Raw genomic sequence first — 17,851 nt, forward strand, 5'->3', positions numbered from 1 at the left:
TAATGGAGTTTGCTTTTAAAATCCTAGTGTTTTGGCATTGCAGGCAGACTTCTCGGAAAGAGAAGCAGAGAGACAGTGTCATCAAGGTTCCCTGTGAAGCACTTCAATAGCTGCAGTCCTGAGTCACCACAATAGCTTATTCTCTGTTCAACATTCAATACGCACATGGACACCTCTGGAAGGACATACTGGTTATGCACCAGGTTAAACCCCCTCAACAGATGCGGTAGCATGGCAAGCTGGGCCAAGTTGATATACATGTAATGAATACTTGTGTTAGGGCAACATGCATTAACTTTCCCTGTGCACCTGCTTTCAGTTAGCCTGTCCATATCCACATTGCTCTGAGTGATTGAAGCGCCCTGAACCCACACCCCTGTGTATGAATACATTTTCTTCTCATTCCTGAGAAGCAGAGGCATTAGGCAATTGTAACTTTCCTTTCCAGTGCTGCCCATCACACTACTGATCTCCCCAGTTACTTTCTACTAGTGCAAAACTCTCAGAGTCTCATAGTCCACCACCTCACAGGATCTACAGAGATGCTCCTTAAGCTGTGTGGCTGTCATACTCACCCTAGGGCTTTGCAGTTCCCTGATGGTTTTGGCACAAAACAGTTTTCTTAATGTTGCCTGCTGCTGCTTGGCTTAATCTTATTAAGATGTGCAATAGATGCATTTGGAGAATGAGTCATATCTTTTCAAAATAAAAGTGCATAACACACCTCTTAACTAACTTTTCTATCCAATCAGCAGAAGAAATGAATGTACATGCAATACTGCAGTAATCAAAATGGAAGACTTCATACTGAAGTTGCCTTCATATTGAATTCATACCTGAATTTATTTGCTGGGAGATAGTTGATTTGAAGTCTCCAGTCCAGTCATGACTAAAGCTGATCAAAGTACATGAGCATTTATCAGCTAGCAGCCCAAATAATGAAACCAGACTGACACTTCTCTGGCTCATACCTCTTTATCCATAAATGAAGCTTTGTAGGGATGAATGCTCAATGGGAATGGACTTAGTAATATCACTTAGGCCTCATCAAGAATCAAAATTAGCATCTGACAGAATAAGCAATTAAAATGCTAACACAATCAGGGATGACAGAACACAATGTCACCCATGTAGCCAGTCGCACATCCCCAGAAGAAAATTGCTTTTCAGATCTTTTGAACACTTGCTATGAATAATTCATGTCTCAAAAGATATATATGTTGATATATTAATACTTATTAAGTCTATCCAAAGAAATCAATAAAATATTTATTCACAGTTTGCCAAGAGGTCAAAATTGGCATAGTGCAGTACTACTCATGAGTATTTAGATCAGTTCTACTAACAACTGAATGATTTTCCAAAAGGACTAATAGACTAAGCTGCTACCTAGCTCTCAACAGCACGTAATCTAGCATAGACATAACAGGTCAGATCTTCAGCTAGTGAAATTTGGCATGGCTCCATTTTTGTCAATTAAGCCACCAGAACTCACACTGAGAATCTTCTATATCTGCTTTTTTATTAGTTGTTTCGAATGTTTGTTCCAAGTGCATGGCTCCTTCCTCAGCCCACCCTTTAAATTAGATCTGATCAGCAGAAACACAGTAAATTAATTCAGAAATCAAGACACACGTTCATGAGGAGTGTTCAATGCCTGTAGAAAATGCATACAACAATCTGGATTGTGAGCAAAAGACAAAGGGTGAATAATAAAACAAGTCAAAGGTCTGTATGGGCATGTAAAATATCTATCCTGCATTTAAACAGGAGTAGTTATTAAAATTATCTCCACTCTCCTGCACATGTAAATACATGGCTAGCATGGAGGTGCATACCTGCAGGTGCAATCACAAGCAGTGTGATTGTGCAATAGAAATAGCAAGCAAAAGCCAAACAGCTAAAGCAATACTGAGACACTAGACCATGACAAAGATGAATCATATGATTTTTACACCATTGTTAAACTCCCCCCCCAAAAAAAATGAACTTTATGAGCTTTATGTTTTTCTAATCCCATGCACAAGGACACTAGGGCTGCTGGTTCCCTGAATAGCATGCTTTGGAAAGCACATTGGTTAACAGATTTTACACACGGATTCACAAGTACTATATGATGTGCCATCCTGTCTTCTTGTCTTTGAAGCCCTGTCTTCTTCCTGAATGCAGTCTTGCTTATTTACCCAGGGTCAGCCTGTGGCTGGACTGTGCATGGATGTGAGCTTAGAAAGCTGCTGCAAATACAGCCCACTCTCCCTCCCCAGCTCCCCCTCAAGGTGACAGCTGCAAGATCTCCATCCCTAAGGGGTGGCAGGAAGGTGGCATCTGAGCGAGTCCTCTCCCGGTTCCCGGGTGCTTCCTCATCTCTAAATCAAGCAAGCTGGAGAGATATTTTCCCCTCCAAAAGCTCAGTTCTCCCCCATGCATCCACAACTGCACAGCCCTGTGGCAATGTCAGAGCTCACCAATACTGTAGCAAACATAACCTGGCCCTCTCTTTAAGTTCCCCAGTGTTTTTAAGGGAAACTTATTCTTACTGCAGAAGGGGCATGCTTCAAAGGAACCAGAGAGTCCCACAGGTGAATTGCTCTTAAGCTACTCAAAGAACAGATGAACATAGCACTGCTTGTGAACAGAAAGGCAGAGAGTCATCACACCTTTGAGGGATGCTGTGGAAATTAGCCAAAGAAAATCCCTGAAAATCTAAAGGGATAAGAATTGTTCCCTAATAATATTTACCAGTGAGTAATTTAAGGTATTGCAAATAGCAGCAAAACAACTGTGCTACACAGGAATGGGAAAAGAGCACAAAGAATCAAACACTGCCCTGTTATCAAACTTCTTCAGCAGAGCCGCCAATGCAGAGATAATACATGCCTATACTGAGCCAGCAGATTGTTTTCATTAAAAAATTACATTTCCAGCTTTCCTGAAGCTATCTTACCTGACTGCAGCAGCTATGTATGCACTGCTGTCAACCAGAGAAATGTATACATTTAGGAGAGGGAGAGCATTTTGGCTGCACATGTTCCTTCACATGCATTTTCACAGCTTTGCTCAAGCAGTTCACCTTACTTCAAATTCTGCCGTGGCAAATGGGGAGACCATATCAGAGGCTTTACACTTGTTTCAATGTCTTATACCATGATAGCCACTGGAAACTTCTGTGTATAAAATCAAGGGATTTTATAACCAGAACTGCCTCATCAGCAGAGCTGGGATCTGTAACAATCCATTTCTCACAGGTTAGCATATACTGGGACAAAGAAGACTTAATACTTGGCTGGAGGTTACCCAGATTGCTTGGAACTCTCACATGAGCTCTGATGGACGTCATCTTGGCAATTAAAGGTGTTAAATCCCCCAGCTGTTAGTTCTGCTGTACCAGGTAGCCTCTGGCAAGGGATACAACTGCTATGGCAATTCACAACCCAGTGCCTTGGCACAAGCTCACTGTCCCTGGCAGCAGCTGTGGTAGGCTCTGGACCAGCATGGGTGAGATGCAGACACACATCTAAGCTGATAAAGGAGCAGACAGGAGGAGGAGACGAACAGCCAGGGACAGTAGCATCAAACTGCTAGAGCTAATTCACTCAGTGCTTGTCTGTCAGAGACTTCTGACTGCACACAGCTGCCCCACTCTAGCATCCTTCATTACAAATACAAGTGCTGGTCTCACCGCATTACCTAGAAGGTAAGGCGGGATACTGTTATTACTCTAATACTCTTTTGTCTCTTTTAAATCACCAATATCACAATCATGGCATGATCTTGTGGACTAAGATTACACCTGGCTTTTACTCAGAGGAAAAAAAAAAAAAAAATGTTTTGACAGCACAACTCTGACAATAAATTAAGTCCCCATTTGGGGTTTCTCTTCCAGCATCCTCCAAACTTCAGTGAAATATGTTTCACTGTCGCAGGAGTCACAGGGAGGGCCAGGCTGAGCTCCAGTTTGGCAAAGTTATTTACTTATTGTCAAGCTACTATGTGTTTTAAAACAGGTCTGAGCGGATTACCAGAACTGTCCCTTTGGTCTCAAAAATCTGCATCTCTATGACAACCGTAATACTGCAGCATGATTCAGAGATCAACACTGCAACACTGAACCATGCCTTAGCCTTGTCAACAGCACTCTTACAAACCACTTCACTTGTGTGGGTGAGCTGAACAAGCCAAAGGAAACCTAAACAGGGTGAGATGGGGAAAAGAGGAAGATTTAGTCAGCTACAGTACAGAAAATGGCAATTCTGCCTTGAATCCGTTGGTTTTATGTCTGTCCCTGCTTCAAATAGAAATAGACCTAACAATAAATGTATGTAATGCTTTCATGAAAGTGCAACCAGCTTAAAGTGATATTACAGTGAGTCAATAAAATACTCCACTTGAACCTCCACATAGTTTGTTGCCAGAAATAACAACAACTGTGTTCATACCTAAACATTCATTATCACCTCTGTTGGCACAGAGTGGTCTGACAGAATTAGATTTGAACAGATTTATCACAGCTCCCTGCTTGAGACAAGATTGCATTGATCCATGGTATGATTGCATTTGAACTACTGAGGATGTAAGAACCTACACTTCAAACAAAAAGGGCTATTTTTTTAGGGATGAAAAACCTGTCTTAAATCCAAGCTTTCCCAGACATCTTTTTCTTTTCCTGTCTGCAGCACCAGATATCTAGTAATTTATTCATGCCTGGCAATAAAAATTCACTAATGATTACAACTGTGCTGGTATCTGAGGCAGCAGGAGCTTTAAGCTAGATTCACTCATGTCTTTTCCCTAAGTAGCCAAACCCACTAAGAGGGCATCTTTTCTCATCCTGCTTCTTCTCACCAGGCATATCAAATTGCTTCCAGAAAGCATAATTTCTCCCCTCCCAAAGGAGCTCATCACTCCGAGTATTCTAAAAACCAGTTGTAAGGCCCCTTCCAGATAAAACCAAAAAGGCTGGAAGAACACTCAACTCTATGCCTTTTTTTAAGAGGTACCATCTTTCTGATGCACCTAATGAAGGCAGCTCTCACCCGTCACGGTTGCTTAGGCTCTGCCACATCTGCAAATGAAGAGCTTCTCTGACTCACCCCCTGTCAGACTCCTGCTGCTCCCCTAGGAGGTATGTCAGCCATAAAGTCATGTCCCAGCATGTGCCACTTCCCACAAGCCCTGCAAATGCAGGGTGGGGGGAACCTCATTTTCTGCACTTTGTCTTGTCTCTGGTTATTACAGGGTAGCACTGGGAATAAGAGCTCTCTTCTGCTTTCAGACAATTCCTTTAACTGCTCTAAAATACATACTAAGCCTTAAAATTCTTTCAAACTTGGTGGACCATGAAGAAAGACAGCAAGGTATCTGTTCCAAAACTCAGATCACTTAGTGAGATCTTTCTGAGATCATTAACCATCTGACTGCAAAAGGCAGTAAAGTTCCTGGCAGCCCATTTTGACTTAATCTACCATTTTTACCAGTTGTATGATACAAGGTTCTTAGCATTTCATCCAATGCACAGTATCCACAATTCACCAGTGTGTAGGTGGATCTCCATCCATGTCTTCTGTACTCCCATTGCTGCCTGCTCTATGACATGCACGAAATGCCTTATTTCACAAGGGCTCCACCATGGATCAAATGCCATATTCAAGCAGCTAGCTCCCACAAATCCTAGCAAAAAACAGTTAACACCAGAAAAACAGGAAGTAACTCTTTATCACAGCACACTCACAGAACAAGCAAGACAGCACCACTGGAAATATCCCAGCACGTGCAGGAATGGAGATCAGCATACATAGGCTGCTGCTGTGATCCCATATACTGCCCACTGGGACAGCAAAGTGACTTCTCTCTGGACCACATATTTTGAAGTTTGAAACACACTTTAATCATTTCTAAAGCCACTCAGATAATACATTCTAGGTCACTCCATATAGCCTAAGCAGAATACACGCACTGAGCATGTAGCACTGCAGATCCACTCTCAGAAGCATCACCCCTGGAGACTCAGCAGGGACACAGCAATCTGTAGATGCACGTTAACTTCTGACATAGCTGAAATGCCATCCTTCTGAGCTGCACAGAGCATGCTGGCAGCAAAACAGGAGTGGCTTTGAAGTTACAGCATGAGCATCCACAGCAGCAGATTTAAACATCACAGGGACAGAAAGACTACCACAGAGCTATAAAGCTGAGCAAGATTTCAGATACTCTGAGAGGCACATTCACAAATAGCTTGTTGATACTGAAACTGAGAAATTAGCCAAGTATGTTTCTTTCTTTTTTCCACAACAAAATTTAAAATGTATTTTTGGCTCAGTTTAAGTCATTCCTTACGGCTCATATTTTAAGTCAGTCACTAAGCTAAAATAATTCATTCTTCACAGTACACTAGTGTTAAGCCACAGCTACTGCTCTGTTTCCACACTTTGGAAAGATTTCTTTCCACAGAAGACTACAAACCAGTTATCTGACTTTCACAATGTATTTTTATGCTGCACATACATTTAGAAATTACTCAGATGCTGACAGTATAGTCTATATCATTTTCCCTTTTTAGTCTCAAAAAGATGGATAGCTTGTCTCTATATGGATGCATTAATTTTAATAGCAAATACTTGACACTTGAACAGAGGAAGTTAGCCAAGTCACCTATCTGGTATATCTTAAGAACTCTTCTCTTGCGTACAGAGGAATGCAGAGTTATTCTTGCCAACTTCTCATTTTAGTGCCACCTCAGTAGCCTCTGAGGTATCAATAGAGTTCAGGCTGTCCCCTGGTGACAGCAAGAGGCAGGAAAGCTGGGGCTGAGTCGCTTCCCAGCACAGCCTCACCAGGTCTCAGCCTTCAGCCTCTGACAGTCCCTAGCTGAGGGGAACAGTGAAAGGAGATGCTGGGCTTGCTCTTCAAAAACCAGGGCTCTTTTAGAGAAGAGGCTGATGTCTCTGGAAACAGCTGTGCTCTTAAATGAGTATGCATTTCTGCAGACAGAACAGCAGGAAAAATAATCTGTGCACCTGATCACATCACATTTCTGAAAGAGCTGGCATATTATGTTTTGAGAAAATGCAGTTGTCCTAGGACATTACAGCTATAAGTGCAGTTTATGTATTTTCTTGTCTCCTGACAATGTGTAGATTACTGTATAAAATGAACAAAGCCCAGAACAAATTGGAAAATTTTGGTAGTCACGAATTCACTTCAGAGAATGAAGCCTTGAACCAAAAGCATCTGAGTTTACAGATATCATAAATCTTGAGAAATTCTCTGTTCACTGCCTATCTGCTTTAGGTCTTGATCTATACCTATAGCTCCTAGACACCGCAGTAATACAAATAACCAAAACAATGCTTCAAGTCTCAATGTGGAAAGACTTGTCTGACCTGGGACAGCATTAATATGAAGTAGAATTATTAAGGAGCCTTTCATGTCCTTATAAAAATGTAATAAATTACAAAATGGTATTTTTCAGGCAAGGTTTTTTTCCCTAGTGAAATAAATTGATTCAGTAATACGTAATGATTTTGGCAAAATATTCATGCAAAAAAAGCATAATGCATGCACAATACATGTGCATTGTAAAATATATTTTCTAAAAAGAGTCAATATTTCACTTTCAAAAGTCAAAATCATTGGTATTTTTGCTCAAAATTAATTTTGTTTAGAAAAACACTTTTTATTCAATTATTCTTAATTTGGCCTAAATTAAAATGTTTGTGTAGCTCAATATAACTTTGAATCTTCCTACAGTTGTTCATGAATTGAAAATTCAGCTGCTTACATAGTCAGAACAGTGAGTGACACCACCATGAAACCTCACTCTCATTGTTTTTCTAAAAAGCCCAAGTACAGTGGCCCTGTAGTTGTCTCCATATTTACCTCTGAAAAATTTACACTCCTGAATTAAGTAATTAAATTTCTAAAAGGCAACATCTCAGACAAGGGAATATAATATTGCATAGAAGTATGAGGTGTACTTGCATAAGCCATACCAGCGTAAGAAACACATGATGTCCTGATTCATCTGCTGAGTCCTGTTGAAAGCAGAGACACTATTGCCTTAAATGAGAGCAGGTTTTGGCCTGACAGGCTGCAGTACAAACCAGATGGACCTGGATTTCAAACGCCTTTTTCACCAAGTACAACAGCGGCATCTAAAACTGGGGGAGTCTGCCTGGCAACAAAATGAGAGCACTTAACGAGTAGATCTTAATTAGTGAAGTGAAATAAGTGCTCAAGGGCAAGATGTGTTTACAATATGAGCAGACAAAACTATGCACCATGCAATATTGACTGAACTAAATTAACTGAATGCTAAGCAGCTGGACCTCTGTTGCTGATGTTTACATAATGTGCTTATAGATAGTCTTGTTATCTTTTTAACTTCGTAAAGCAACTCAAGTCAGAAAAAACATTGAGGACTATGTCTCAGACTGGGATAGCCATCTATTGTACAGCACCTCCAGATGAAAAAGAAGGAAGGGGAAACTGAGGAGTGAAAAGAGTGATTTTCATCAGAGTTATAAACTCTACATGAGATGTGGTCCCAACAGCACTGCAGGCAAGTTACCTTGGTCTGGATCATGTGAAGGTGCGGAAGTCCTTTAAGTTAGCAAAGGAAGTAAGGGACTGCAACACTGGGCTTCCAGTAGAGATCAGGTCTTGACACACAGAGGTCTCTTATTCTGAGCCAGCCACTCCCAGACTGCGCTGCCAGGACTGGAATAGAAACAGTCTGTGGTCTGCATTTTGCTGCCCCTGAAAATTGATGCTTTCCTCTCCTCATCAAAACAGAGGGGAATGAAGGTTAGAAGAGTGGAGGGGGAAAGCAACCAAACCTCACCAGAAGGGGTCAGGAGCTTTGGTTGAACTTTGTGCAGACCGAGGTACAGCAGGTATTCAGTGTAAGTGTCCATTCAGAAGGAGGAGAAAGGGAGAAGGAGAAAGCTCAAAACAGATTCAGAAAAAGGGCATTTCAGAATGAAAGCAAGAGAAGATTGAGGTTGCTCACACTTGCTACTGAAAAGAAACAACCCCCTGTTCCCAGCTCTGAATTCTCAAGGACAGTCTAGTACCAGCAACCAGAGAACCTGGATGTAAGGCAAGGAGCTATTGGGGTTAATCTTCTCATGCATAGCCTCTGCCCTGAGCGATGTTGACTAGTCTTTAGACAAAATCATGATGGTGTGACTTCAGAACTTTGCTGGTTTTAACCCCAGAAGAGAAGGGGATTCAAGCAAGGAAGCAAGAAATATAGAAGCAGTTCAACAAACAGATTCTCAGCAGTTGCAACTGAAGTAACTAAAGTACCATTTTAAAACTTCATACTTCAGAGCCACTCAAATTAGATAATGAGAAACTAGCTGCAGGTCTGTAGAAATTGATGTATAATGGCTGTACTCATCAGGGCTGGTCTGTTAATAGCAGCTTTGCATCTTGTATACATGTTCCAATTACTCAAGAATCTAGTTTACACAAGAAGACACCAGTCAGGAGCACATACTCAACACTTGATTTGCTAAAACTTTTTAAAAGCAGAGAGAATTTTGACAGAACAGGTCATGAAAATGTCTCACGTCCAAAGTTAAATCACTGGCACTGCTCACCACTGAGTTGCTATGGCCAGGTTGCTTAGTACTGCACAAAATATGTGGGTATGAACAAGGTTTTCTAATCCCAATTTAATTTACATGAATTACATAAAGCTGAGTAGAGTCAGAGGCTCTCAACATCAGGCTAAAAATCATCACTCCAATGATGAAATAAAAATATGAGTTGTAAAGGTGAAAGACATGAGATGGCATATCAGGCTGCAGTGGAGTGTGTCAGACCCTTTACTGCTGTACTATCTCAGAACAAACATCTATCTCACCCATCATCTTGTCTCTCACAGTGACCAGAAGCACATATCTATGAAACCAGAACAAAGCATAAGAATTACATGCTGCTATTTCTCCAGTATACTCCTCCAATAAGCGTTCTGCACTTTGCTACCTTAAGTCAGAAATTGTATCACTATGTTTAATAACCTGGATAGATTTTTATTCTGTGAATATAAGATTCTACATACACAGATTTATGCTTCTGAGCAAGCAAAACATTCTGACACATCACCTTGTGCAATGAGCTCTGCAGTTTATCTGTACATTGTATTCCCTTTTATTTCTTTCAAACCAGCCACTAGACGTACAATTCGTTACCTCCATGGTCTGGAAGCATGAGGGATTGTGAATGAATCATGTCCTGTTCAAGCTCACCGTGGTAACTTAGGATCTTTGAGACTTTTATTGTAACATCCCCTCAGCCACCTTACCTCCAGACTGAAGAATCCTGACTCAATCAGTCCTTCCTTCAATGGAAGAAAATCTATCCTTAATCCTTTATCTCTGTGGCTGTTCTATGTAGCCTACTCAGTATGGCTATTTTGGGGAAAGAAAGAAAACTGCATATAAAAGTCAAGAAATAGCTGTTAGTTGTAGAGCATATGAAAATGCAAACAAATAATTTTGCATTTGCTTTCCTTTCCTTTCTTAATAATTCCTTGGTTTGGGTTTTTTTCCCTAGCTAACAAGAATGAAACTCTGACTACTGAAGAAGAAAAAAATTAAAATATCAGTATGCTTTGTAAGAGCTACTCTTGCACATGAAAGCTATACAAGATAAAATATATTAATGTGTATTTCTGATTGTGCACTGTGTTACATCTATTTTAGGCTCATTAGGCCCTTTGACATTGCTGGCATAATCCAGTGGAAAGAGAAATAAACCAGCAAGGCATTTTCAGTACAAGTCTGACTACTTATCCACAAACCTTTCAACATTTCCATCCATTGAGACTACAGTGATACTGAGAAGTCCTGCTGTGTTAGTCGTTAAAGAGATACTAAGCAAAACAAAACAACTCCTTTCCCAAAAGACTTTCAACCTTCTATCAAGTCTCACTGGCAAATGAGATTTAAAAAGTTAAAGGGGCAAAAAATGATAACAATGATAACAGGTAACAATGCACCAATATTAAAGGTATTTGCACAGTAAGGCAAAGCTTGTTCACTCTCTAAACAAGATTAGTATGTTGCAAGAGTGACTTTATGCTGTAATAACATTTATTTTCTGCTTCTAATGGATAGGAAATGATGTCTCCAAATGGGATGAAACAGATTGCCCCATGTGTTAATTTTGGTTTTATTTAAGAAACCTTCTTAAGTAACTGACAACTTGTAGTACTCCAGCAGTCTAACCAAGTCGTCATTTCGGTCAGTATTGTTTAGGCTAATTCTGACTCATATCCCCAGTTACAATTTGCCATCTGCCTATAGAAAGTATTTCTCAGTTGAAAACAAAAGTAATTTAGAAAAACAAACACCCACTCAAACACGGGAGACAGGGAGTCTTTTCAAGCAATTCTGTCACCTTAATGTTAACTAGTGACATTGCTTTCCAAAACATCTCCAGATCTGCTGTGCCCCACTCACATGTTGGGTTTAAGTTGAGATAGTGCTATAGATTTACCACTGTGTGGACCCCCTAGGTGGTGTGCAGGGGAAATGCTTTAGGTTCCTGTTTGAATACAGCCGTAGGAATGATAACTGTGTGAAACAAGAAAAATGATATTGCAAGAATATACATAGCAATGAAGACTAAGTTGTTAGGAAAGGGATGATCCAGTAGTAATGGAAAAGGTTGGGTTCTAGCCTCATGTGGAAAAGGTTAACTTCTAGCCTCATGTCCTTACACAAGGCCAAATGATTTGGGGCACACACAGTGGAAATATTCTTTTCAAATGCCCTATTTACACCCAGATCCCTAAGGCAGAGACCCTGTTACTGGGTGTTTTAGAGCTCCCTACCCTGGAGAATCAGAAGGAAAATGGGGCTTCATTTGGACCTCTCTGTGGAATTTGGTAACAGTGGTAGAACCATGAATTTTCTTGTTAAGTGAATGTAATACAGATCTTTATTTATCCCAGAGGTGTTTGAGACGGTGAGTGCTGAAGTGAAAAAGAAAACAGCGTGGTGACATTAACATCTAATGCACTGTTAACCTCAGCTATAGCACAATGTCAGCAACATTTCTAAAATATCTTTTTTCTGGGAACAGCAAGATTTATACATAACCTATTCCTTGCCATGCTTGAATCTAGTTACTTTATAAATCTGTGGTATTTCTGCATGTGTTCTCACTTAAACTCCCAGCTGCTGGTCTAGAAGGAAAAGAAAAAAAGAAGTGTTGGCACATCAAGGGCTGTATTATCATTTCTAGACATTATTTTCTCAGAAGTTTAATATCTCATGCTGTGCAATTAAACTTCTTTTAGCATCATAGAATCAACTAGGTTGGAAAAGACCTTTAAGATCAAGTGCTTTTTTACTCCAGGACTGCCAAGACCACCACTAGACCGTATCACTGAGGGCCTCATCTACACAGTTTCTTAACACTTTCAGGGATGGTGATTCCACCACTTCCCTGGGCAGCCTCTTCCAATACCTGATCACCCTCTGGTGAAGAAATTTTCCCTAATGTCCAATCTAACCCCCCCGGTGCAGCTTGAGGCCATTTTCTGCTGTGCTATTGCTTGTTACTTGGGAGAAGAGACCAACTCCACCTCACTACAACCTCCTGTCAGGTAGTTGTAGAGAGCGGTAAGGTCCCCCCTGAGCTTTCTTTTCTCCAGAGTAAACAACCCCAGTTTCCTCAGCTGTTCCTTATTGGGCTTGTGCTCCATACCCTTCAACAGCTCCGTTGCCCTTTTCTGGACCCGCTCTAGCCCCTCAATGTCCCTCTTACAGTGAGAGGCCCAGAACTGACCACAGGATTCAAGACATGGCCTCACCAGTGCCCAGTACAGAGGGATGATCACTGCCCTGGCCCTGCTGGCTACACTATTGCTGATACAGGCCCAGGAGGCTGCTGGCCTGCTTGGCTGCCTGGGCACAAGCTGGCTCATGTTCAGCAGCCATCAGTCAGCACCCCCAGGTCCTTTTCTGCTGAGCAGCTTTCCAGCCATTCTTCTCAAGCCTGGAGCGCTGTATGGGGTTGTTGGGGCCCAAATGCAGGACCCGGCACTTTGCCTCATTGAACCTCATATCGCTGGCCACAGCCCAAGGGTTTTGAAGATGGAAAATAATATACCAAGCAAACAATGGCTTAAATAGATCAAATAATATTCATGGGAACATTATTATTATTATATATTATTATTATAATTAATAAATAATAATAATAAATTACTTATTATTTAGGCCAACAAAATCACATGCAGAAATCCTGGGAAATTTTTTTTTATTAAAGTGAGCTAGCCTGCTAGGGATGCCAGCCCAGCAACCAGGCCACGTTTGCTCTAGAAGTATTGAGCATTTAATATCCCAATGCACCCTCTGCATGAAGCCCAGCTATTAAACTGCCGCTTACACCGAGGGGCTCCGCTCCCACCACCGCCGCTCCGCCTCGAACCCCGGCTCTCCGCTAACAGGTGCTAGTCGCTGTCCTGGCCAGGCTCTGCGGGAGGCGGATCCCCCACCCGTCGAGGTGGCACGTGTAGGGCCGGGAGAGCCCCGCGCCGAGGCCCCAAAAGGGGGGCGAGCAGCGCTCGAACCAGGTCCGGCGGCGGAGCGCGGGGGCCCCCCGGTGGCCGTCGAGGGTGAGGACAGTGACAGGCGGGGCTGGGAAGGTCTAGCGCCTCTCCCCGAGCTCCCTAGGTGCCGCCGGTGTGGTCCTTGGGAGCGGCGCTGGAGCTCGGCCCCCGCTCGGAGAGGCTGTTTTCAGGGAACGGGAATAACTGAATCAGATAAACTCACGTTGTTAAATCAGTTAAATGTTATTAGTGGAAATCATTCTAGACTTCGCAGCTGAAGTTGTGACCATTCCTGACAGCTGTTATGAACATTATTGGAGTATTTCAGGTTGCCAATATCCGACTTCTGTGAAATATGTGTTCAGACATCGCCATCCAGCTGCAAGTACTGATACCTCTGTCACAACAGCAAAAACATTCCCTTAAAGCAGTGACATGGATATGTATGTAGATGGAAACGGATCACATGGAAAAAAAGCTGTTGAGGGAATACCTGGTCAGTACACATAAGTCCAGGCAACGAATCAGCATATTAGCACTGGCCACTGCACAGACCAGACTCACTTTCTCTATCACTGAAATTGCTTTCTTCCATTGTATATGTTAAGGCATGTGCTGCCAGAAACAGGTTTATCATTGCCTGCTGGCCAGAAGCTAGTGCCGCTCCACCCTGAATGTGTCTTCATTTATATCACTGTCACTCCTCACTTGAAGTCACTGTTCACCTCAAATAGGAGTGATCTGCCCTCTGCTAACTGTGCAGAGCTGAGATCAGTCCCAGTCTTTAAATTGCAGCCACTGCCTTCCTCTCAAGTGTGCTAGTTTGGAAAGCAAAAGGCAATGTGAACACCTTTGGAACAGGAGGGCCTCCAAGCCCTGCACCTGTAAGTCACCGTCAGATGTGAGACCAACACCTCTCACACACACCTACAGCAATGTGCAAAGCACATAACGGAGGGCATCACACAACAAAAATGATATGCCAGCAGGAAACGGACTGCCTGGGGAGAGTTTACACCTTCTTAGTGTCTGGCAGAGTTATTACAATGACTGTCAAGGAACTCGTGATTGTACTGAAGTTCTCTCTGTACAAAATCACAGGAAGATATTCCATCTCAATTACTCTTCTAAAAAGAGAGCTAATAAAGTGAACGCTCCTGATTGATCGAAAAACATCACTATCCCTTCCTCACCATTTCCCCCCAGCTTTAACTGGGGTAAATTCAAATAACAAATCAGCATATTAGAAAGAATGGTAGCTCACGCTAGTTCTATTTCTGTTGCATTTGGAAGTGTTTTTTTAAAACTTGTAAAGGTTAAAGGCATGGCCTGCCAGCCATGATAGCTTGTCATCAGCTGAAATCATCCATTGCTTTTGATCAAGTGACTTTAGAACCTTGTAGTTCTGTTTTTCATTTAGTAGCCGAAGTCATAGAAGCTTTTCCAAGACTAGTGAAAAGTACATTTGCCTACATTACAAAACTCCCATAATTAGCTTTTGTGAGGGCCCAGCATGACCACACACTGCACCAATCACATGCTACAATCGTTCTGCAGGAAGTTGTGCCTGTTTTCCCTCTGAAGTCTGCCCTGTGATATCCCAGGTGTTTATCCGGTACCACTGTGGTTTTAACAACTAAATCTACAATAATTCACCTTTGGGGAAGGGAATTTTATCTGCAATAAGGTGCCCAAACCACTCCCTCTTTCATCAAGAAGGCAGAGGGACTGCAGAGTGGCTGGCAGGGGCTGCCTGAAGAGACAGCAAATAAAGTCAGTATCTGCAAGCCAACACAGCAAGTATCTGTGCAGCATCTAGTTAGTGCTGCACCTTTGTTATTCTAAAGATAAAATAGCCATGAGTGTTGCCTCACGTAGAGATTATCTGTGTGCCTACACATAATCAATACCATTTCCGTATGACAGTTTACCACTTCCTATGGTTTGATCTATCTTTTTAGAAAGAGAAAAGATTCAAGAGAGATGTTTTATAATACAGATTTGAAAAAAATGAAGTTAACACTTCCCTGACAATCTTACTCTTGTCCCTTTAAACAGCCTTAGCAGTCTTCATTCTTCCTTCGATCATTCTGCATTACACCCTACATGTTGGCCCCTGTGGTTTGTCCATGATGTCTTTAAAGCAGCTGCTGAAATCCCACTACCAAACAGCTACCTTGACCTTTTGCAGTGAAAAGCTTTTGGCTTCTACCTGGAAGGAATGAAAAACAGCCATGCAGAGAGCCCTGTGTGACAGCCTTGGGATGGTTCATTTCAAACAAACCAGCATACGTATCGGGAAGCACAGTTTTAAGCAAACAGTAGTGATCCATATTAAACAGGCTACTGTGGTTTTGGGAGCAATTCTGATAGTTAGCAAACCATGGCACTGAGCAGCTCACAAATAAGCTATGTGAACAGTTAAACTTGTGCAGCCCATCACTGTGTGTTTGCATCAAAGGATAGCTGTTCAATAACTGTAGACTTTCCAAGCAGTCCCTTGAGCCTGGCAGCAAGTTTTAAAAGCTTCTCTGATTGTCACCAGGAAAACCATGTACCTGTACTGCACGTGGTCAGCCTTCCAGAGATGAGTTGTTACCAGGCATTACCACAGGCAAAGACATCTCGAGACTCATTTCCCTTCCTAGAAAGAGCATTATTGGTGTATATGAAAGGATAAGTTCTCAACTCTGTAGAAGCTTCTGATGGTTGGTTCAGCTGGCAAAACTACCGCCAAGTTTTTTAAAGCTTTGGGTTCAAACAAGTTATTTGATCTGTGTTATACGATTTAAACCTGAATAAATCTAACACCTGAAGGAAAAGTCTAAAAATAGATAAGATGCTGTTCTCTCATTAGGTAGATAACTGGAGAAGGTAGTAAAATGCAATATATTTGAATCAGTTTAAATATTAGTTCAAAAGCATCATCAATTGTGAGGTGGCTTTTTTGAAACTCATTCATTCTTGAGTTTAATCTAAGTTTTCAAAAATGGTAACACTAATGTTAACATGGCCAGTGGCAGAATGGGAAAATAATTTTTAATTACATGATAATTATGATATATGATAATAAAATTATAAATGTCACTGATAAAAGGAAAAAGAAAGGTGCTAGTTTTGAAGTCAGTAAGAAATAGTTCTGTAATAGCAGAAGATCAGTGATGCCACAGTCTAATTAAAAAATAAAATGTCGCATGAATATCAAAGGGACATCTACAGCTCTGACAGACATTGTCAGGTATTAGTACAGGCGCCTGAGTTCTTCTAGAATCATCGTTGTCTCCACTGGCTCCAAACTCTGTATTTTGTCACAGTGTTCATAGGAAATCAAATGCAAAGCTGGGAACTGAACCTAGTTTTACTGTCAGAGCTCCTCCTAGAGACTTTAAAAGTTTTGCTGATGTTCTACCAGTTTGTTGGTAAACTGAGCAACTCAAGCCTGAATGAAAAGTAGTAGTATTAGAGCTAGCTAAAAATTGACTTTTAATCTTATATTCTGTCCTTGTTTTCTGTCTTCTCCTTTTCCACACCTAGAAGCTTCCCCTGAGTACAGAGGAGGCTATGTGGTTTCTGTACAACAGAAATGTCACACAACAGGAGGCTGAATTCCTGATTAACAGCAGCTCCTTCCAACTTTAACCACAACTATTTAAGCCAAGTAATAAAACAAAAAGAAGAATCAATAATCCAATCATGCCTCTGTTGCAGATGGATACACTACTGATGATATTGAATTTTACTGGAATGGAGGAGAGTCAGCAGTAACAGGAGTTGATAACATTGAACTCCCACAATTTTCTATCATTGATTACAAGATGGTATCAAAGAGAGTGGAATTTACAACAGGTGAGAACTGGCTAGTTAAAAAAGCTTCCCCCTCTTCCCCAGCCCAGAAATATCAGTGTCTAACTATCTTAGGCATTAGTCATTACATGACTTCTTTCTTTCAGGAGCATATCCTCGATTATCACTGAGCTTCCGGCTTAAAAGGAACATTGGATACTTCATTTTGCAAACCTATATGCCTTCCACACTCATTACAATTCTTTCGTGGGTATCTTTTTGGATCAATTATGATGCCTCTGCAGCCAGAGTTGCCCTAGGTAATTTCAAAATCACTGAACTACATAGATTCATTTTGTCTTTGAATACAGTAGCACCAAATCCAGACAGCTGATAGCAGCAGCATTAATTGTGATCTTAGACATGCAGCACAGGGCTCTTCATTGTCAGGAAGATGTCACCTTGCCTACATCTGAAGTTCTTGCTCTGTAGTTAGGATGG

General features: G+C 41.5%; 1 protein-coding gene across 3 annotated transcripts in view; it reads left to right on the plus strand.

Annotated features, from left to right (window-relative positions):
• The window catches only part of GABRB1 (gamma-aminobutyric acid type A receptor subunit beta1), a 125,067-nt gene that overhangs the window by 98,325 nt on the left and 8,891 nt on the right, over window positions 1-17,851 (plus strand). For all 3 annotated transcript variants that reach the window (XM_057431064.1, XM_057431062.1, XM_057431063.1), the window contains exons 6-7: window positions 17,276-17,413; window positions 17,518-17,670. In XM_057431064.1, the coding sequence (XP_057287047.1) occupies window positions 17,276-17,413; window positions 17,518-17,670 (291 nt within the window). The remainder of the gene's footprint in view (window positions 1-17,275; window positions 17,414-17,517; window positions 17,671-17,851) is intronic.

Source organism: Pezoporus wallicus, unplaced genomic scaffold, assembly GCF_028554395.1.
Source record: "Pezoporus wallicus isolate ANWC-B61680 ecotype Strahan unplaced genomic scaffold, APGP_CSIRO_Pwel_v1 contig_7684, whole genome shotgun sequence".
Classification (NCBI taxonomy): Eukaryota; Metazoa; Chordata; class Aves; order Psittaciformes; family Psittacidae; genus Pezoporus; species Pezoporus wallicus.